The 21,771-nt window shown below is 42.8% G+C and overlaps 1 protein-coding gene across 1 annotated transcript; it reads left to right on the plus strand.

Moving 5' to 3' along the window:
• The first annotated feature begins 240 nt into the window (after positions 1-240).
• Positions 241-20,603, plus strand: NDUFA11 (NADH:ubiquinone oxidoreductase subunit A11). The gene is made up of 4 exons (XM_030219729.1): positions 241-369; positions 1,181-1,273; positions 11,903-12,025; positions 20,042-20,603. The coding sequence occupies exons 1-4, from the start codon at positions 291-293 to the stop codon at positions 20,152-20,154; spliced, it is 408 nt and encodes a 135-aa protein (XP_030075589.1). The 5' UTR covers positions 241-290; the 3' UTR covers positions 20,155-20,603.
• The last annotated feature ends 1,168 nt before the right edge of the window (positions 20,604-21,771 follow it).

A 21,771-nucleotide genomic window follows, 5' to 3' on the forward strand; every position in this document is an offset into this window, starting at 1 on the left:
AGGAGGTGTGTATGCCCCGATATTTTAAATAATCGGTTGATAAAGGGAAAGGCCAATGTTCGATATCATCATAATAAAACTACAACGTCCATTTAAGATGCGTATGCGGCGCGTCACAACCCTGGGCCTTGTGCGATTGGGTGGTGATGATGATCTCTATACAGTTCTCGAGAGATTTGCTGGCTGCGCGACACCTACACGAAGTTCTCGCGATGTTCGCAGGCCACGTTTGCTTTAGGAGCTCTCGCGAGAGTTGGTGGCAGTGACGGCTGGTGTCCTTGTGGGTAGAGATGGGTTACTGGGACATAGAGGATGGCAGCGACTGTTTCACCAAAACATGGATCACTTCCAAAATTGGAGCAGCGCTCGGTTCGTGACCGGATAGGGTCGAAGCTTGTGGGGGTGGGGGTGTTATCTGAAAGGTGGATATACAGTTTTAGGTGCAAGGTTGGAGAATGTCCTAGGCGAGTCTTTAGCCCTACACCCGCCCCCAATTAACTTTTCAGGTCCTTAGCCTGCAGCACCCCCCCCCCCCCCCCCCCACACACACACACACACCCACATTGGAGCCAGCTTTGCACCCCCAATGTTGAGCAAATTTCTCGACTGTGTCCTGGGAAGGTTGATTTCTGTTGGATTTAGCACCCCCAGTCATTTTGAAAAGTTGAGTCCTATGCACACACATACGAGATTTTGATAGTTTAACTAAACTCAGACATGATCATAACATAAACATTTGTAAAATGCAGGTTGTTGTTTTTTTATTTGTACCCCGCACTTTTTCCCACTCATGGCAGGCTCAATGCGGCAGGCAATGGAGGGTTAAGTGACTTGCCCAGAGTCACAAGGTTAAAGTAAGTGCCGATGGTTATAGTTTGTGTGGCTGTCGGAACCCATTGTTCTGCTTTGATTGCAACTGCCCCCCAAAAGCTGGTGCCCTAGGTGAGCATGTTGTCATGCTCAGTGTTTGGACGTTCATTTTCATATACACTCAAGCCCTTGAATTTTAGGGTGTATTTGGGCAAACTGTATGATTTTGTCTTTTTAAAGAGTATTGCTTTTCTATGTGCTTATGGAGGCATTTGATGTTTGTGTGATAATAGTTGCCATCTGGTTAGCGTTAATGAGATTTCTGTCACTCTTTTTTGGTAGATCCCTAAAATGTTGTTTTCCTCTTCAGGCTTGGTTGGTTGTGCCTATCATATCATTGCATTCCAACCCAAAACAGCTTTTGAGGGTGTGCAGAGGGCTGCAACTGGAACTCTTGTTATGGGTAAGAAAAACCTGGAGGACAAGGAATAGGCCTTTGAAATCCAGTTTCATATTGAGGTGCTGTGTTAATATTATGATGCTTTAGTAGCCTTGAATATTTGCAGAAATGATGAGCGGGAACAGATTATGCTGATGTACTGTATGCTTAAAAAATAATGTATGGTTCTCTGTAGTTGATGAGTTTCTTTGACTGTACAATAAGGTTACCAGTATATCTGTAATTTTGGTACAGGCCTTTTTTTTTATTTGAAATGTTTATAAATGTCCAAGTACAGGGTGAAACTAAACAAATGTGTAATAGGCAGGGGTAGAAATGGCAGCCAGAATGGTAGCTTCTAAATGACTATAAAAGGCCAGATTTTAAAGATGAAGAGATCCTTTTACAAAGCTGTGCTAAAAGTGGCTTGCACTGCTTTTAGCACAGGCTTTCCCGCATGCTGTGGCCACTAATAACGCAGCTGTAAATGGCCTCTTTCTTTTTTCTATTAATGGCCATGCGCTAATTTCCCAATTAGTGCATGGCCATTACCATATGAGCCCTTCACTACCTATGTTGTAGATGGTAAGGGCTTGTGCCAATTAACAGCAATTTGCCAGTGCTAACCAATTAGCGCAGAGCACACCTACTTGCTGTGCTAAAAAATATTTTATAGTTTTTCGTGTAGGATTGGTGCGCACTAATCCCAGAACTACCACGGAATGCCTGAGCGCATCCTGCAATAGTGCCTTTTAACGTGCAGTAAGCATGCATTAGTGCTAAGTGCCACTTAGTAAAAGAGCCCTAAAATATTTTTTAAAAATAGAAAAATGTTTTTATTATCTTGGCAAAATTATGGTTAGCGTTAAAGAATCCTGCTGCAGTACTTTTGAAGTAAGGACCAAATTTTTCTTAGAAGTTCTAAAGTGTGTTCACACTCCTGTGTTTTATTCTTCTACATTTTAATGTTTATTACATTTGATTTACTACCTTCCCAGAAAGCACTGCAAGCAGTTTACATATAAAAGAAAGAATGGAAAAGAATGTCAAATTAGAATAAGAAGGAAGCAGTCATTTAAACATCACAAATCAGAGAAGTAATCCAACACTCAGTCCAAATGACATGCGATCAGAATCATAGCATTCAAACAGTCAAATAACCAGGATTTATGACATGCTTGTTAAGTCTGATTGGCCTTTTTTCATCAATGTTTGATGATTTACAAACCTATTCACTCAGAACATCATCTGTATGATCCTGGGATGTCCATTTTCAGAAATCTGTCTTTGGTTGATGTTATTTAAACTGGGTATAGTTTATTTATCTTCTTTGAGGCAGACTATTATGTCAAAAAACATGGCTTGTGCTGGAAATGTGTACTAATGTTTTTGATACAAACTTGCCTTGTGTTTTATGTTTTTGTTTGTTTTTCTGTTATGTCTTTTTTTGTTGTTGTTGTTGTTGTTTTGCTTAATTTTTATAGTTCTAAGTTTTGGTATATTGTTCGCTCCGCTTGGATACTTCCTCTAAGAAGGGTATAATAAAAAAATATATAAAATATAAAAGTACAAAAATACATCCATGCAAATAAGACAATGAACTCAATCTGCAACCAGACCACATATATTGAGTGTGCTATTGATTTGTATCATAGACCTTAAATTTTCTCATGCTTGATGTCTATAGTTAATTTTCGTAGTGGCCACTAGTGATAGTTGGTATGTAGTTCTGCGCTGCGGTGGAGAGGAAAGGTCTCCTGAAGGGAGAGCATCACTGTGGAGAGGCTGGAAGTGATCCTGTAGCTAGGACCTAGCCTCCAAGGGATGCAATATTATCCCGCACTGAGGAATTGTCTCCAGGGGCTTCTTCCCAGGAGGTAAGGGTTAGGAATGCCATTGTGGTTGGAGATTCAGTCGTTAGGCATGTAGATAGCTGGGGTGGTTGATGAACATGAGGATCGCATGTGTTGGGACCGTTGCTTTTTAACATATTTATAAATGACCTAGAGATGGGACTTACTAGTGAGGTAATTAAATTCACAGATGACACAAAATTATTCAGGGTCGTCAAGTCGCAGGAGGAGTGTGAAAGATTACAGGAGGACCTCGCGAGACTGGGGGATTGGGCGTCCAAGTGGCCGATGAAGTTCAATGTTGACATGTGCAAAGTGATGCATATGGGAAAGAGGAACCTGAATTACAGCTGTGTCATGCAAGGTTCTGCATTAGGAGTTACGGACCTAGAAAGGGATCTGGGAGTCATCGTTGATAAGACGTTAAAAATGTCTGCCCAGTGTGCTGCCGCGGCTAAGAAAGCACACAGTATGTTGAGTATTATTAGGAAAGGGATGGAAAACAAACACGAGGATGTTATAATGCCGTTGTATCGCTCCATGGTGTGACTGCACCTCGAGTATTGTGTGCAATTCTGGTCACCGTATCTCAAAAAAGATATAAAGGAATTAGAAAAGGTGCAGAGAATGGTGATGAAAATGATAAAGGGAATGGAACGACTTCCCTATGAGGAAAGGCTGAGAAGGTTAGGGCTCTTCAGCTTGGAGAAAAGGCGGCTGAGGGGTGATATGATAGAAGTGTACAAGATAATGAGTGGAGTAGAGCGGACAGATGTGAAGCATTTGTTTACACTTTCAAACAACAACAAAACCAGGGGACACAAGATGAAGCTAGAATATGGTAGATTTAAAACAAATAGGAGAAAGTTTTTCTTTACTCAGCTTGTAGTTAGACTCTGGAACTCGTTGCCGGAGAATGTAGTGACAGCAGCTGGCCTTACGGAATTTAAAGGGGGTTTGGACAGATTCCTGAGGGACAAGTCCATTGAACATTATTCATTTTTTTTTTTGGGGGGGGGGGGGGGGTGTTTCCGGGTTCTTGAAACCTGGATTGGCCCCTTGGTCTTTTCCCAGTATGGCGGTGCTTTTGTACTTATGGTCACTTGCCTGCCTGGTGCGAAGGTGATGAAGCTCGCACGTTACCTAGATACGATTTTAGACAGTTCTGGGGAGGAGCCTGCTGTCTTGGTATATGTGGGTACCAGTGACATTGAAAAATGTGGGAGAGAGGTTCTAGAAGCCAAAATTAGACTCTTAGGTTGAAAGCTGAAATCTAGAACCTCCAAGGTAGTATCATTTTCAGAAGTGCTTCCTGTTCCATGCACAGGACCGAAGAGAGACAGGCAAAGCTCTGGTGTCTAAATGCATGGGTGAGGCAATGGTGCAGGGAGGAGGGTTTTAGATTTGGTAGGACCTAGGCAACATTCTTGGAAAGATTGGATCCATCTTAACCAGTGTGGAACCAGGCTGCTGGTATTAACATTTTTAAAGGAGATAAAACAACTTTTAAACTAGAAACTGGGGGAAGGCTGATAGTTGCTCAGAAGCGCATGGTTCAGAACAAGGTATCTTTACAAGTTATCACCAAAATAGGGAAGATAGGGTATCCTGATAGCGAGGTTGCAATAGAGACCATAGTAGATCAGGTGTCTTTAAATAAAGAGCAGACAGATTTTAAAGATTGCAGTTTATCATTGTGAACTGCTGTGCAAGTTGTAAAAAGGAGCAACAAACATTGCTTGAAATGTCTGTATGCAAATGCCAAAATCCTAAGAAATAAGATGGGAGAGTTAGAATATGTTGCATTAAATTAAAAGATAGATATAATAGGCATCTCTGAGACCTGGTGGCAGGAACACAACCAATGGGTCACTGTCATACCAGGGTACAAATTATATAGCAGTGGAGGGGTAGTATTATAAATTTAGGAGGGCTTTGAATCAAATGGATTAAAAATTCTGCAGGACACAAAGCACATTTTGGAATCCTTATAGCTAGAAATTCCATATGTAAAAGGGAAACAGATAGTGATAGGAATGTACTGTCGTCCACCAGACCAGGATGAAAATGTTATCAGAAAAAAGGGAGGCTAACAAAGTGGGGAACACAATAATAATGGATGATTTCAGTTACCCCAGTATTGATTGGGTAACAGGGCATGCTACAGATGTAAAATTCATATATGGATATGCTTTATGGAGCAGCTGGTTCAGGAACCAACAAGAGGGGGAACAATTCTAGACCAAGTCCTTAGTAAAGCACATGATCTGGTGCAGGAGGTAATGGTGCTGGGGCCATTTGATAACAGTGATCATAACATGATCAGATTTGAAATAATCTCTGAAGTAAGTATACATAGGAAATCAAATACGTTAGCGTTTAACTTTAAAAAAGGAGACTATGATAAAATGAGAAGAACGGTGAAAAAATAACTTAGAGGAGCAGCTGCGAGGGTCAAAAATTTACATCGGGTGTGGATGCTGTTCAAAAACAGTATCCTGGAAGCCCAGGCCAAATATATTCCACGTATTAAAAAAGGAGGGAGGAAGACCAAACGACAGCCGGCATGGTTAAAAAGTGAGGTGAAGGAAGCTATTAGAGCTAAAAGAAAATCCTTCAGAAAATGGAAGAAGGAACCGACTGAAAATAATAAGAAACAGCATAAGGAATGTCAAGTCAAATGCAAAGCGCTGATTAGGAAGACTAAGAGGGACTTTGATAAAAAGATTGCGTTGGAAGCAAAAACACACAGTAAAAGTTTTTTTAGGTATATTAAAAGCAGGAAGCTGGAAAAAGAATCGGTTGGACCGCTAGATGACCAAGGAGTAAAAGGGGCAATCAGGGAAGACAAAGCCGTAGCGGAGAGATAAAATGAATTCTTTGCTTTGGTCTTCACCGAGGAAGATTTTGATGGGATATCGGTGCCAGAAATGGTATTCAAAGCTGACGAGCCGGAGAAACTTAATGAATTCTCTGTAAACCTGGAGGATGTAATGGGGCAGTTCTACAAACTGAAGAGTAGCAAATCTCCCGCACCGGATGGTATATTCATCCTAGAGTACTGATAGAACTGAAAAATGAGCTTGCAGAGCTATTGTTAGTAATATGTAATTTATCCTTAAAATCGAGCGTGGTACCGGAAGATTGGAGGGTGGCCAATGTAACGCCATTTTTTTAAAAAGGTTCCAAAGGAGATCCGGGAAATTATAGACCGGTGAGTCTGACGTTGGTGCCGGGCAATATGGTAGAGACTATTATTAAGAACAAAATTACACAGCATATTCAAAAGCATGGATTAATGAGACAAACAGGCTTATTTTCGAAAGAGAAGGGCGCCCATTTTCCGACACAAATCGTGAGATGGGCGTCCTTCTCTCAGGGTTGCCCAAATCGGCATAATCGAAACCCGAATTTGGGCGTCCTCAACTGCTTTCCGTCGCAGGGACGACCAAAGTTCATGGAGGTGTGTCGGAAGCATAGCGAAGGCGGGACTGGGGCGTGCTTAACACTTGTGCGTCCTCGGCCGATAATGGAAAAAAGAAGGTTGTCCTTGACGAGCATTTGGCCGACTTGGTCCATTTTCTTTCTTGCGACCAAGCATCAAAAAGTTGCCCGAATTGACCAGATGACCACCGGAGGGAATCAGGGATCACCTAAGCTTACTCCCCCAGTGGTCACTAACCCCCTCCCACCCTAAAAAAAAACTTTAAAAATATTTTTTGCCAGCCTCAAATGTCATACTGAGGTCCATCACAGCAGTATGCAGGTCCCTGGAGCAATTTTAGTGGGTGCAGTGCACAGGCAGGGGGACCCAGCCCCCCCCCCCCCTCACTTGTTACACTTGTGGTGGTAAGTGTAAGCCTTTCAAAACCCACCAGAAACCCACTGTACCCACATCTAGGTGCCCCTCTTCACCCCATAGGGCTATGGTAGTGGTGTATAGTTGTGGGGAGTGGGTTTTGGGGGGGCTCAGCACCCAAGGTAAGGGAGCTGTGCACCTGGGAGCAATTTCTGAAGTCCACTGCAGTGCCCCCTAGGGTGCACGGTTGGTGTCCTGGCATGTGAGGGGGACCAGTGCACTATGAATGCTGGCTCCTCCCATGACCAAATGGCTTGGATTTGGTTGTTTCTGAGTTGGGCGTCCTCGGTTTCCATTATCGCCAAAAATCGAGGACGACCATCTCTAAGGTCACCCATCTCAACATTTAGGTCGATCATCTCTAAGGTCGACCTAAATGTTGAGATTTGAGCGTCCCCGACCATATTATCGAAACAAAAGATGGATGCTCATCTTGTTTCGATAATACGAGTTTCCCCGCCCGTTCGCGGGGCCATCCTACGAGGACACCCTCAGGAAAACTTGGGCGGCCCATTCGATTATGCCCCTGAAAGCCAACATGGATTTAGTGAAGGGAAATCTTGCCTCACCAATCTACTACATTTCTTTGAAGGGGTGAACAAACATGTGGATAAAGGGGAGCCGGTTGATATTGTGTATCTGGATTTTCAGAAGGCATTTGACAAAGTACCTCATGAAAGATTCCAGAGGAAATTGGAGAGTCATGGGATAGGAGGTAGTGTTCTATTGTGGACTAAAAACTGGTTAAAAGATAGAAAACAGAGAGTAGGGTTAAATGGTCAGTATTCTCAATGCAGAAGGGAAGTTAGTGGGGTTCCCCAGGGGTCTGTGCTGGGACCGCTGCTTTTTAACATATTTATAAATGACCTAGAGATGGGAGTAACTAATGAGGTAATTAAATTTGCTGATGACACAAAGTTATTCAAAGTCGTTAAATCGTGGGAGGATTGTGAAAAATTACAAGTGGACCTTACGAGACTGGGAGACTGGGCATCTAAATGGCAGATGATGTTTAATGTGAGCAAGTGCAAAGTGATGCATGTGGGAAAGAGGAACCCGAATTATAGCTACGTCATGCAAGGTTCCACGTTAGGAGTCACGGACCAAGAAAGCGATCTAGCTGTCAACGTTGATGATACGTTGAAACCTTCTGCTCAGTGTGCTGCTGCGGCTAAGAAAGCAAATAGAATGTTAGGTATTATTAGGAAAGGAATGGAAAACAAAAATGAGGATGCTATAATGCCTGTGTATCGCTCCATGGTGCGACCGCACCTTGAATATTGTGTTCAATTCTGGTCACCGCATCTCAAAAAAGATATAGTGGAATTAGAAAAGGTGCAGAGAAGGGCGATGAAAATGTTAAAGGGGATGGGACGACTTCCCTATGAGGAAAGGCTAAAGCGGCTAGGGCTCTTCAGCTTGGAGAAAATGCGGCTGAGGGGAGATATGATAGAGGTCTATAAAATAATGAGTGGAGTTGAACGGGTAGATGTGAAGCGTCTGTTTACACTTTCCAAAAATACTAGGACTAGGGGACATGTGATGAAGCTACAATGTAGTAAATTTAAAATGAATCAGAGAAAAGTTTTCTTCACTCAACGTGCAATTAAACTCTGGAATTCATTGCCAGAGAATGTGGTAAAGGTGGTTAGCTTAGCAGAGTTTAAAAAAGGTTTGGACGGCTTCCTAAAGGAAAAGTCCATAGACCATTATTAAATGGACTTGGGGAAAATCCACTATGTCTGGGATAAGCAGTATAAAATGTTTTGCACTTTTTTGGGTCACTTATTTGTGACCTGGATTGGCCGCTGTTGGAAACAGGATGCTGGGCTTGATGGACCTTTGGTTTTTCCCAGTATGGCAATACTTATGTACATTAACATTTAACCTTCAAGAAGGAGACTATGATAAAATGAGGAGAATGGAAAAAAATACTAAAAACAAACTTAGAAGAGCAGCTGCAAAGGTCCAAAGTGTACAACAGGAGTGCATTCTGTTCAAAAATACCATCTTGGGAGCCAAACTAGATGTTTTCCTTGTATTAAAAAAAGAGGAAGCAAGGCCAGACAACAGCCGGCATGGTTAAAAAGTGAGATGAAGGAAGATATTACAGTTAAAAGAAAATCCTTCAAAAGATGGAACTAGGATCCAACTAAAAATAATAGGAAACTGCATAAGGAATGGCAAGTCAAATGTAAAGCGCTGATAAGGAAGGCAAAGAGAGACTTTGAAAAGAAGATGGTGTTAGAGGCAAAAACACATAGTAAAAGCTTTTTTAGGTGTATTAGAAGCAGGAAACCAGCAAAAGAATTAGTTGGACCTCACGATGACCGAGGGGTAAAAGGGGCAGTCAGGAAGGTCTTCACTGAGGAAAATGTGAGAGAGATACCAGTGCAGAAGTGGTATTCAATGCTGATGAGTCAGAGAAACTGAAACAAACCTCTGTAAACCTGGAAGATGTAATGGGACAGTTTGACAAATTAAAGAGTAGCAAATCGCCTGGACCAGATGATATACATCCCAAAGTACTGATAGAATTGAAAAGTGAACTTGCAGAGCTATTTAATAATATATAATTTATTTTTAAAATCAGGCATGGTACCGGAAGATTGGAGGGTGGCCAATGTAATGTCAATTATTAAAGGTGATCTGGGAAATTATAGACCAGCGAGCCTGATGTCGGTGCTGGGCAAAATGGTAGAGACTTTTATAAAGAACAAACTTATAGAGCATATATATAAGCATGGATTAATGAGTCAAACCAACATGGATTTAGTCAAGGGAAATCTAGTCTCGCCAATCAATCTACTGCATTTCTTTGAAGGGGTGAATAAACATGTGGTTAAAGGTGAGCCAGTCGAAATTGTGTATCTGGATTTTCAAAAGGTATTTGACAAAGTACCTGAGGAAATTAGAAAGTCATGGGATAGGAGGTAATGTCCTATTGTGGATTAAAAACTGGTTAAAAGATAGAAAACAAATGGTCAGTATTCTCAGTGGAGTAGGGTAGATAGTGGGGTTCCCCAAGGGTCTGTGCTGGGACCGCTGCTTTTTAACATATTTATTAATGATCTAGAGATGGGAATAACTAGTGAGATAATTAAATTTGCTGATGATACAAAGTTATTCAATGTTGTTAAAACACAAGAGGATTGTGAAAAATTGCAAGAGAACCTTACGAGACTGGGCATCCAAATGGCAGATGAGGTTTAATGTGAGCAAGTGCAAAGTGATACATGTGGGAAAGAGGAACCCAAACTATAGCTACATGATGCAAGGTTTCACAATAGGAGTCACTGCCCAGGTAAAGGTTCTAGGTTTTATTATTGATGATATGTTGAAATTCTCTGCTCATTGTGCAACATTGACTAAGAAAGCAAATAGAATATTAGGAATTATTTAGGAAAGGAATGGAAAACAAAAATGAGAATGTTATAATACCTTTGTATTGCTCCATGGTGTGACCACACCTTGAATTCTGTCCCCCCTCCTGATATTCAGACGGTGGCAGGCAGCGTAATTAGCTACCGCTACCAGCACTGACCATGGATATTAAATGCTGGGTCATATTTGGCAACTAGCATTAAATATCTGGTTTCAGTTCTGACCACTGCATCTTAACCGACTAAGGGAATATTCAGCATTAGCTGGTTAAGTTAATAGTGGTTAAAGATAGATTTGCTATTTAAGTGGCCTATCTAAACCACTCAAAGTAGTCGGTTTAGTGCTGAATTTTTGTGCTTAGCCTGCTAAGTCGCATGATGTAGCCAATTAGCAGCTAGCTGCTAAGCGCTAATATTCATTTTAAATAACCGGCTATCTCACGCTGAATGTTAGCAGTGAACCGGCAGAGCACTATTTAAGCAGCCAGGCGCCGTTTCTGGCCGGTTAAATAGCACCAAATATTGGGTCCTGTGTGCAATCTGGTCAATGCATCTTAAGGGTTATAGCAGAATTAGAAAAGGTAAAGAAAAGAGTGAGGAAAATGATAAAGGGGATAGAATGACTTCCCTATAAGGAAAGACTAAAGTAGCTAGGGCTGTTCAGCTTGGAGAATAGACAGCTGAGGGGAGATGATAGAGGTCTATAAAATACTGCGTGGAGTGGAACAGGTAGACGTGAATCGCTTGTTTAGTGTTTCCAAAAATATTAGGACTAGGGGGCACACAATGAAGCTACTGAATAGTACATTTAAAACAAACCAGAGAAAATATTTCTGTGGTAAAAGCAGTTAGCTTAGCAGGGTTTAAAAAATGATTTGGATAAGTTCCTAAAGAAAAAAGTCCATAAGCCATTATTAAGATGGACTTAGTAAAATCAACTGCTTATTTATAGGATATGCAGCATAAAATCTGTTTTGCTCTTTTGGTATCTTGACAGGTACTTGTAACCTGGAATGGCCACTTTGGAAACAGGATACTGGGCTTGATGAACCTTTGGTCTGTCTCACTAGAATAATGCTTATGTTCTTATGTATGTCCTTATGTAACCAAAATATTTGTTCCTAAGACTGCTGTTTTGATGTCCTCCATATTCCTGAGAGGAAACTTGTTAACGTTTTGAAGAGAAGCCATATACCTCAGACATTCTTAATCTTCCAAGGAGCAGCCAGTTAGTTTGATCTTTGCACCTCATTGTAATTGGTATACAGCCTTACGTTTGTTATGAATCCTTCCTTTCCCCACTGACCATGCATTGTATCTTGCTTATGTTACTCATTCGCTCCCTTCTCCACATCACATAACATCCCAGAGTGGCTTACAATAGGAGAAAAATGTAACCAGTACAAGATACAAAAACAAGAAATAACTTCATTTTTGTCAGTACCTTTTTCAGTCTTGGAATGTATTGTGATTATAAGTAGAATAACAAAGTGTTCCCTCTATTCCTGCTGGACTTATTCTATCAGTTGCTCTATCTTCCTCTTTGTTTTTCTTGCAGCTTCTTTAGGAGCAATATTCGGTATGACAACCTGCCTCAGTGCTCAAATACGAGAGAAACCAGAGGATTCTGTGAATTACTTCATTGGCGGGTGTGCCTCCGGTGTGTTTTTGGGTGTGAGAAGTAAGTCTGTATTCTGCTTACTAAGAGGATGTAGCTTAACTTGTGATTAGAGAATGACATGGGGACAAAGTTTGTCTCCGTCCCGGTGGGTTCCGTCTCTGTCCCTGTCCCAGTGGGCTCTGTCCTCATCTGCAGAAGCCTTGAACACTTATGCTTTTATATTTAAATCTTTTTATTAAAGTATAAAAAGGAACAATATTCTGTGCAATCAATCACAAATAGAAAACAATGATAACAACGAGCAATGCGTGCGTTAGTCCGGTGCTAACAGAGTGCATCAGCATATGGGGTGCTTGTGCCTGTCATGCCTCTTGCTGCTGCCCTGCAAGGCCATCAGCCTGTGGTGAGGTCTCCTACGCTGGTGCCTCCTGTTGCCTTAGTGTCAACTGCTGCCCGTGTCATCACTCCCTCGATGTATGTGTAGGAAGTTTCACTGGAGTCTAGGCTGGAGCTGACACCTCAACACCCTTCTCGAGGACATAGCTCCTCCTTGTCAAGGAGGTCTCAGCCCTCTCATGAGGAGTTTCTCACTGACGTGGATGAGGAGCACTCAAATGAGGATCTCTGATAATTCTTGGAGGAGGAGTCCTATGGTATCCAATCAGATCCCTCCCTTCACAGGAAAGAAGAAAATCTGACCAGAGAGCCTTTCCTTCCCATCTTTTGTTAAGGAATTCCCATCCCTTTGGAAGTGGAGGATAAGTCCAGGGCTAAGATGTTCGAGATTTTGGACTACGATTCTCCTAGAGAGGCTGTGACGATCCCGCTTTATGAGATCTTATGGGGCCATACAAAGTGAAGAATTGGGAGTCCCCTCTGCCGGTCCCTGTCCTCCCTAAGAAGATTGACCACATGTACCAGATTCAGTCTTCCCTGGGATTTTAATAGGCCCCAGTTGCATCATCATTCTCTGGTGTTGGAATCCGCGCTCAAAAGAGCCAAGAGTTCTAGAGACATGATTCGGTACCCCCTGGCAGAGAAGTTGGAACCCTAGATTTTTGGGGGCAGAAGATGTATCGGGCCTCTATTCTCATCTCCCGTATCCAATCATACCAGCTCTAAACGAGCTTGTACTTGTGGTCCTTGGCGTATAGTATGTCGGATTTGGCAGACTCTCTCCCGCTGGAGCAGGCCGAATCACATCCCCAGTTGGTCAAGCAGCAGAAGGTTTGTCGTAAATTCTTGGGCAGGGGTGCCTATGATACTTTTGATGTGTCATTCAGGTTCTCTGCTCAAAGACAGTAATGCACAGACTTTCATGGCGCATGTCTCTGACTTGGACCCGGCGGTTCAGCAGAGGTTGGCAGATGCCACGTGCTGGGGGGGGGGGGGGTTAATCTTTTTGGAGCAAAGGAGGAGAAGGCTGCTAACCTCATCAAGAAGCATGGATCCTCAGAATCTTAGCCGAGATTGGGTGGCAGAGCTGGTGGATGGGAGGCGGGGGTAGTGCTGGGCAGACTTGTACGGTCTGTGCCCTGGAAATGACAGATACAAATCAAGGTAAGGTATACACAGAAAGTAGCACATTTGAGTTTATCTTGTTGGGCAGACTGGATGGACCGTGCAGGTCTTTTTCTGCCGTCATCTACTAAGTTATATGATGCCATCGATACTCTCTCCTGCTAGACGCCTTCTGCAACTGCCTTATCATCCAGGCGTTTTTTGGGCAAGTCGCAGAGGTGTCACTACTACAACTACAGAGATGTAGGTATGCTTCTTCCTGCCAGTCTCAGCAGGCTCAACCCCAGTGAGCTCATTCTCGTCAATAGCATGTGCCTAATGCCTAGGCAGCTCCCCAATCAAATTCGGGGATAGGCTTTTGATTGGCTCCAGAAGAGCATAGCCGCAGTACAAGTTACCATCCCTGACGACCTTCCGGTTGAGGGGAGGCTGATATTTTTTTTAAAGAAAGGTGGTCCCTTATAACCTCTGACTGGTGGGTTCTTCAAATAGTTCGTCTCTGTTACGCCCTACATTGGCGACAAAGACCATCAGATTGCCCAGGTACTTGCAGAGGGACTCTCCACTCTTCTAAAGGCCATGCAGTTGAGCCTGTTCCACCAGGGGAAGAAGGGAAGGGATTCTATTCCAGGTATGCACTTGTGCAAAAGAAGATAGAGGGAATGTGTCTCATCCTAGACCTGAGGACCTTGAACAGATTTCTAGTCAAAAGAAAGTTCAGGATGGTTTTCCTTGACATCTTTCTCTCCATGATTTAAGAAAATGATTGGCTATGCTTTCTTGAAGGATACTTACACTCAAATACTTCCAGGTTACACAAAGTTTCTTTGGTTTCAGCTGGGTTCACATCACTTCCAGTACCGCGTGTAGCCTTTTGGCCTTGCAGTAGTAGAAGTATCGCTACGCTGACTGGGAGTCCATCTGTTCCCTTATCTGGATGATTGGCTGGTGAAGAGCACATTGAGGGATGGTTCCCAAGAGGCGATATGAAAAATTATTTGGAGCTACTAGGGTTTGTTTTAAAATTCCCATCTGCTCTCTGTCTAGCGATTGGAGTTCATTGGATCCCCTGCTAGATACACAGACGGTGCAAGCTTTTCTCCCTGTGCTGAGGGTGGACACTCTTGACGCTCTTGCCATGCAAGTTCAGTCTTATCAGCAGGTCACAACTCGGCAGATGTTGAGGTTGTTAGGCCACATGGCCTCCACCGTCCATGTGACACCCATTGCACCTCTTCATATGAGAATTGTCCAGTGGACCCTTGCTTCTCAGTGGTGTTAGGCCACAGGAAACCTTGCGAATGTCATCCAAGTGTCGCCACAGTTGGCTCAATCTCTGCTTTGGTGGACAATTCGATCCAGTTTGACTCTAGGACTCCCATTTCAAATTCCTCAGTCCCGGAAGATGCTGATGACAGATGTATCCTACTTAAGCTGGGGAGCTCACTAAGATGGGCTTCACAATCGGGATGCCTGGTCAGCTCAGGAGACAGATCTTCCCATCATCCTTCTGGAGCTTTGGGCAATCTGGAATGCTGTAAAGGCTTTAAAAGGTCATCTGATCAATCAAATTGTACCCATTCAAACGGACAATCAGATTGCGATGTATTACACCAACAAGCATGGGGGCACCAGATCACGCCCCCTGTGTCAGGAGGCCATCTGGATGTGGCAGTGGGCACTCCATCACTTGATGCTTCTCAAGGCCACATAACTGGTGGGCAAATCCAACAGCCTGGCCAACAGACTCAGCAGGGTTATGCAACCACATGAGTGGCCTCTCTGCATGGGCATTGCCCGTGAGATCTTCCAAGTGTGTGGCACCCCCTCGTTGGATCTCTTTGCACTCAGTTCAATCACAAAGGCCCCCAGTACTGTTTAAGGCTCCGGTCCCATGACAGACTAGCATCTGATGCCTTCCTCCTTCACTAGGGGACTGGTTTCCTGTATGAGTATCCTTCCATATCTCTTGTGGGGAAGACTTTGCTGAAACTCAAACAAGACCATGATCCTGATCGTGCCATATTGGCCCCGGCAAATCTGGTTCCCTCTTCTGGAATTATCCTCCCAAGAACCTTGGAGATTGGAGCGTTTTCTGATCCTCATCACGGCTGGCTGTCACAGCCTGGATGTTGAGAGCTTTAAATTTGCTTCCTTGCTTCTTCCTGAGGGTGTCTCCAGAATCTTGCTGGCTTCCAGGAAAGATTCCACTAAGAGATGTTACTCTTTCAAATGGAGGAAGTTTGCCATGTGAGGGCAAGGCCCTAGATCCCATTTTATGCCCTACACAGACCCTGCTTGAATACTTTCTATACCTCGCCGAGTCTGGTCTGAAGACTAACTCTGTAAGTGTTCACCTTAGTGCAATTAGTGCTTACCATCATCGTGTAGAGGATAAGCCTATCTTTGGACAGCCTCTAGCTGTTCGATTCATGAGAGGTTTGCTTTTGTCAAAGTCCCCTGTGAAACCTCCACCAGTGTCATAGGACCTCAATGCTGTTTTCACCCATCTACTGAAAGCTCCTTTTAAGACTCTTGATTCTTTCCATCTGAAGTACTTGACCTGGAAGGTCTTGTTTCTGGTGGCTGTTACTTCAGCTCGCAGGGTCAGTGAGCTTCAGGCCCTAGTAGCGGATCCACCTTATACTAAGTTTCAACATAACAGAGTAGTTCTCTGCGCACACCTTAAGTTCCTACCTAAGGTTGTGTTGGAGTTCCATCAGAACCAGTTGATTGTCTTGTCAACATTCTTTCCCCAAACTCATGCCCACCCTGGAGAAAGCGCACTGCACACCTTGGACTGCAAGCAAGCATTGACCTTTTACTTAGAGCTAAAAGGAAATCCTTCAGAAAATGGAAGAAGGATCCGACTGACAATAATAAGAAACAGCATAAGGAATGGCAAATCAAATGCAAAGCGCAATAAGGAAGGCAAAGAGGGACTTTGAAAAAAAGATTGCGTTGGAAGCAAAAACACATAGTAAACATTTTTTTTAGGTATATTATAAGCAAGAAGCCGGCAAAAGAATCAGTTGAACCACTAGATGACTCGGGGTAAAAGGGGCAATGAGGGAAGACAAAAATCATAGCGGAGAGATTAAATGAATTCTTTGCTTCGGTCTTCAGTGAGGAAGATTTGGAAGAGATACCGGTGCCAGAAAAGATGTTCAAACCTGACGAGTCAGAGAAACTCTATAAACCTGGAAGATGTAATTGAGCAATTTGACAAATTGAAGAGTAGCAAATCTCCTGGACTGGATGGTATTCATCCCAGAGTACTGATAGAATTTAAAAATGAACTTGCAGAGCTATAGTTAATTATCTTTAAAATCAACCGTGGTACTGGAAGATTGGAGGGTGGCCAATGTAACGCTGATTTTTAAAAAAAAAGGTTCCAGAGGTGAGCCGGGAAATTGTAGATTGGTGAGTCTCATGTCAGTCCTGGGCAAAATGGTAGAGACTATTATAAAGAACAAAATTATAGAGCATATTCAAAAGCATGGATTAAAGAAACAAAGTTAACATGGATTTAGTGAAGTGAAATCTTGCCTCACCGATCTATAACATTTCTTTGAAAGGGTGAACAAACATGTGGATAAAGGTGAGCCGGTCGATATTGTGTGTCTGGAATTTCAAAAGGCATTTGACAAAGTACCTCATGAAAGACTCCAGAGGAAATTGGAGAGTCATGGGATAGGAGGTAGTGTACTATTGTGGCTTAAAAACTGGTTAAAAGAAAACAGAGAGTAGGGTTAAATGATCAGTATTCTCAGTGGAGAAGGGTGCGTTTTCCCAAGGGTCTGTGCTGGGTGCGTTGCTTTTTTAAACATTTATGAATGATCTAGAGATGGGAGTAAATTAGTGAGGTAATTAAATTTGTTGACGACACAAAGTTATTAAAAGTGGTTAATCGCGAGAGAATGTGAAAAATTACAAGAGGACCTTATGAGACTGAGAGACTGGGCATCCAAATGGCAGAATACGTTTAATGTGAGCAAGTGCAAAGTGATGCATATGGGAAAGAGGAACCCGAACTAATAGCGACATAATGCAAGGTTCCACATTAGGAGTCACCAACTAGGAAAGGGATTTGGTGTCATCATTGATGATATGTTGAAACCCTCTGCTCAGTGTGCGGCAGTGGCTAAGAAAGCAAATAGAATGTTAGGTATTATTTGGAAAGGAATTGAAAACAAAAATGAGGACATTATAATGCCTTTATATCGCTCCATAGTGCAACTGCACCTCAAATATTCTGTGCAATTCTGGTCACCACGTTTCAAGATACAGTGGAATTTGAAAAGATACAGAGAAGGGTGATGACATTGATAAAGGGGATGGGACGACCAGGGGCGTATCTGCGTGGGGCCACAGGGGCCTGGGCCCCCGCAGATTTCGCCCTGGCCCCCCTCCCCGCCGTCAACCCTCCCCCGCTGCTTACTTTTGCTGGCGGGGGGCCCCAACCCCCGCCAGCCGAGGTCCGACCCACAATCTCCATATTTCGTCTTCCTCCGTGGCCATGTGCTTCAAGGAAGTAACGCTGCAGTGCTGATTGGTTGAGACGTCAGACGCCGAACTGGATTCAACCAATCAGCACTGCAGCGTTACTTCCTTGAAGCACATGGCCACGGAGGAAGACGAAATATGGAGATTGCGGGTCGGACCTCGGCTGGCGGGGGTTGGGGCCCCCCGCCAGCAAAAGTAAGCAATGGGGGAGGGTTGACGGCGGGGAGGGGGTGGAGAGAGGGGTTGGAGAGAGGCGGCGGCGGAGGGGGGGGAGGGAGGCAAAAATGTGCCCCCCCCTCTCTGGCTCTGGCCCCCCCTACCGCCGGATTCCAGATACGCCCCTGGGGACGACTTCTCTATGAGGAAAGGCTAAAGCTGCTAGGGCTCTTCAGCTTTGTGGTCGGTTTGGACAGACAGTACTGCAAGGTTTGTTTGGGTTCTAGAATCCAACTCCACCTCCCTAGACCCATTTTGTTCTGTTCTAGGCTGCACTCTCACACAGTCTGTATATAATTTTTAGGTTAATCTGTACTTGCTCTCGCCTTTGCTAGGTTCAGTTGACCACTGTTGTTGTTTTCAGTGAGCCTGGTAGCTAGAGATTCCCACATATGAGAATTATTGACCTGCTTGTCTTCTGAGAAAGCAAAGATACGTACCTGTATCAGGTATTCTCCGAGGACAGCAGGCCATATATTCTCGCATCCCTTCCACCGCCCTTTGGAGTTGTCACTATGCTATTTTATCGTACTGAGGTCCTGTGCTCTTGCAGCGGGTGGGAAGGCACTCATGCGTGCTCTTAAAGCTGTACAAAGCTTTTTCAAGCTTTGAACCGGGTGATGCAGAACACGTCACCCATATGTGAGAATATATGGCCTGCTGTTCTTGGAGAATACCTGCTACAGGTAAATATCTTCGCGTTCTGTTATGCTCTTTCCAAATGTTCCTGACTGTGAGTGATAGCTTCAGATAGAAAAACAGATAAGAACATATTTTCAGTGCAAATATCTAACAGTGCTACTGTATTTAAATTTTTTTGTAGCAGTAATGAGAGACAGCTTTTGGTTTGTGATTTGTTAATGTTTGATATGCCGTTCTCAATAAACATAAAAGAAGGGGGTTGATTCATATACTCGTTACTAGTGAATAATATGCCAAAAAGAAAAATAAGGAACATCAGTCTTTCCTTGGTAACAAAGCCAGACCCTGAACAAAGCACAAAAAGACAAGTGGGGGAAGAGCATCAAACAGTTTACGTCCCATGGCATGGGGTCTCTTATAGCTCCAGCTATTTCAGACCTTTGCCTTCCAGTACAAGTTTCTATCACTTAATCTCCCGTCCTACTTGTACTTCATCGAACCTTGTATACAAATCTTTATTCAACAGTAAAAGTTAAATGGACACATCCTTTTGTATATCACATTAAAAAGTATCATCATCATAGGAAAATGCAAATAATATGCTCCAAGTGACCACTTATCATCTTATTGCACCATCGCAAAAGTAAGCACTGTAGTATCACTTGATCATACCCGACTCTGACAAGATACTAAAGGCATTTTGGCTTCCTGCTTGCTTCCGGAATATTCAGAGGGTCACCAAATATCCTTCTTAGTGCAATGCCCGTCTTCTCAGCTTGGCAAAGCTCACGATTCTGCGTTGAGAAGAGATGTGATTATTCTGCGCTGATAACAAGTTGTTCTACTGAACTTCTTTTTGGTTTTGTTTAGAAGAATTTGGTGACCCCTGATGAAGATAGAGCTGAAACTTGGCCAAATTAGATCCCTCTTCAATAAATCTGTTTTAGTGAACTCTCGTCTGTTCATTCTCTGGATCACTTTTGCTGTTTGCGCTGCATTAGAAAAGAAAGCACTAGAATGTGTACTAACGTATCTAGTTACTGATGATGGTGGTAGCTTCAGTTGATGTTCAAACAAAGAACATTGTAGTCTTATCAGTTTATGTAAAGTTATCAACAAGGATAGGTACGAAGGTTTGTTGGTTTAATGATGTGAACGTATTTCTCATCTTCTTTTCTGTTGATCTGACAGCACACAACTACATGACTGGTACCACAGCGTGTCTGGCATTGGGAACGGTGGCAGCACTGACAAAATTTGGGAAGAAGGAAGGCTGGAGACTTATTGGACCTCCTGAACTATAAATGCAGTGACTTGCCGAGTAGACCCGATTGCCCCACTGCTTTCTTGGGCATATTTTGTAAAATACTGGGGTTTTTTTTCTGTTAAACTTATTCCCTGATTTGCCTGTTAAAATGTTACTTATGCAGAGAATAATCTCATAGAGGACGTTTAAATGTGTGCTGTCTGTTTTATTTCTTACCAACTACTGTTCCCCAGTGCTTATAATGGGGTAGGTATGCAATATCATTGAAACATGAGTGAGGTTTGCACCATTCAGAAGGCTGCCACTCGCATTGATACCTGCCTGGATCAGATTCACACCAGCACCTGTGTCCTGATGCAACTGTCTGCAGGAGATGGATATGTGTGGTTTCTATATTCAAGACCTTCAGATAAATAGTGATTTACTGAGTATGTACTGCACATTAATAGCTCAAAATGACACATTAAAGGCAAAGAGTAAAACCTCTCCAGTGATGTTTTCATTAAAACAAATAGTGGGAAAATAGCTAGTTATGCTGGTTGTTCCTGTAGAAATTTCTTGGGGGCATTTTGCAGGAATGAACCTCACTCTTAAGCCAGGGCATGTGGAGTTTGATCTCGGTCTCCCAAATTTACTGCTAACGTTCACCGTAGTACTTGCATTGTGCCAAAGGGATGTTCTTTCTGGCGTTCATAAGATGTAAATGTCTTATGTAGAGTCAGCTTTAGCTCAGCGGTTCCTTTGCACTCTCAATTGATGTACCTCTCCAGAAATGTCCTCTGTAGTAAACTTCATACTGAAAAGCACTTTAGAAGCTGAGTTGATCCTAATGAAAACTGGATTCTTACCAGCCATACAGAAATATCCAGTGCACCCTGATGGAGGTCCATTGACTTTTTCACTTTGTAAGCTAGAACAGATACAATAGGAATAGAATTTTTGCAAACATTTTGGACTGCTGGTTTTTTCCCTTGTATGGGTGTTTTTTGGGGGCCTGTTCCTTTATAGTGTTTGCGCAGTGCTAGTAGGCTTTTTTTTTTTTTTTTTTTTTAAATATGTGACCCTCTCTGGGAAAAGGTGACTAAAGTCACCAGAAACAAAAAAATGAGGTTTTAATGAATTCTGTTAGAGCAATTCGTAATACAACAGTCCAGATCCCCCTCCTTTTTATGTGAGGGAAAAAAAGTTTACAGATGTTCAAACATGTAATTTTTTCAGACTGCTTATGGACCCATGACTTGAAAATTCGGCCAGTCTCAGCATTTTGATCTGCTACTTCTTTTCCCAGAGATGGTCACATATGAAATAAGGTGTTACCCATCTTTCAGAAAATGTTCTAGAATGCACCTATTTTCCTGTTTCAAAATTCTAACTTAATTGAATAGTATTAGTTTTAGGAACTGAGAAGGAGCTAAATGGAAGTCGTAAGGGAGTAAGTTAATTTTAAGAATGAAGTGACTAAACAGAGGCAGCAAATAGAAATGCCATGAAACAGTTTGAAATGTTGAAAAATGAAACTAATGGTCTGGGAAATAATTTTTTTACCTACTAACATACAGATTCTTGGACTGTCTGAGGGCACTAGTGGGGCCAACTGCTAGTTGCAGATAACTTCATTTATGCCAGAGTTCATTATGTAGAACCTAGTAGTTGA

This window comes from Microcaecilia unicolor, chromosome 11, assembly GCF_901765095.1.
Source record: "Microcaecilia unicolor chromosome 11, aMicUni1.1, whole genome shotgun sequence".
NCBI lineage: Eukaryota > Metazoa > Chordata > Amphibia > Gymnophiona > Siphonopidae > Microcaecilia > Microcaecilia unicolor.

Bases quoted from the DNA above. Each gene is read 5' to 3' on its own strand.
- NDUFA11 (XM_030219729.1), top strand. From the start codon at position 291: ATGGGTTACTGGGACATAGAGGATGGCAGCGACTGTTTCACCAAAACA. The intron at 370-1,180 runs GTTCGTGACCGG...TTTCCTCTTCAG, and splicing joins CAAAATTGGAGCAGCGCTCG to GCTTGGTTGGTTGTGCCTAT. The intron at 1,274-11,902 runs GTAAGAAAAACC...TTTTTCTTGCAG, and splicing joins AACTGGAACTCTTGTTATGG to CTTCTTTAGGAGCAATATTC.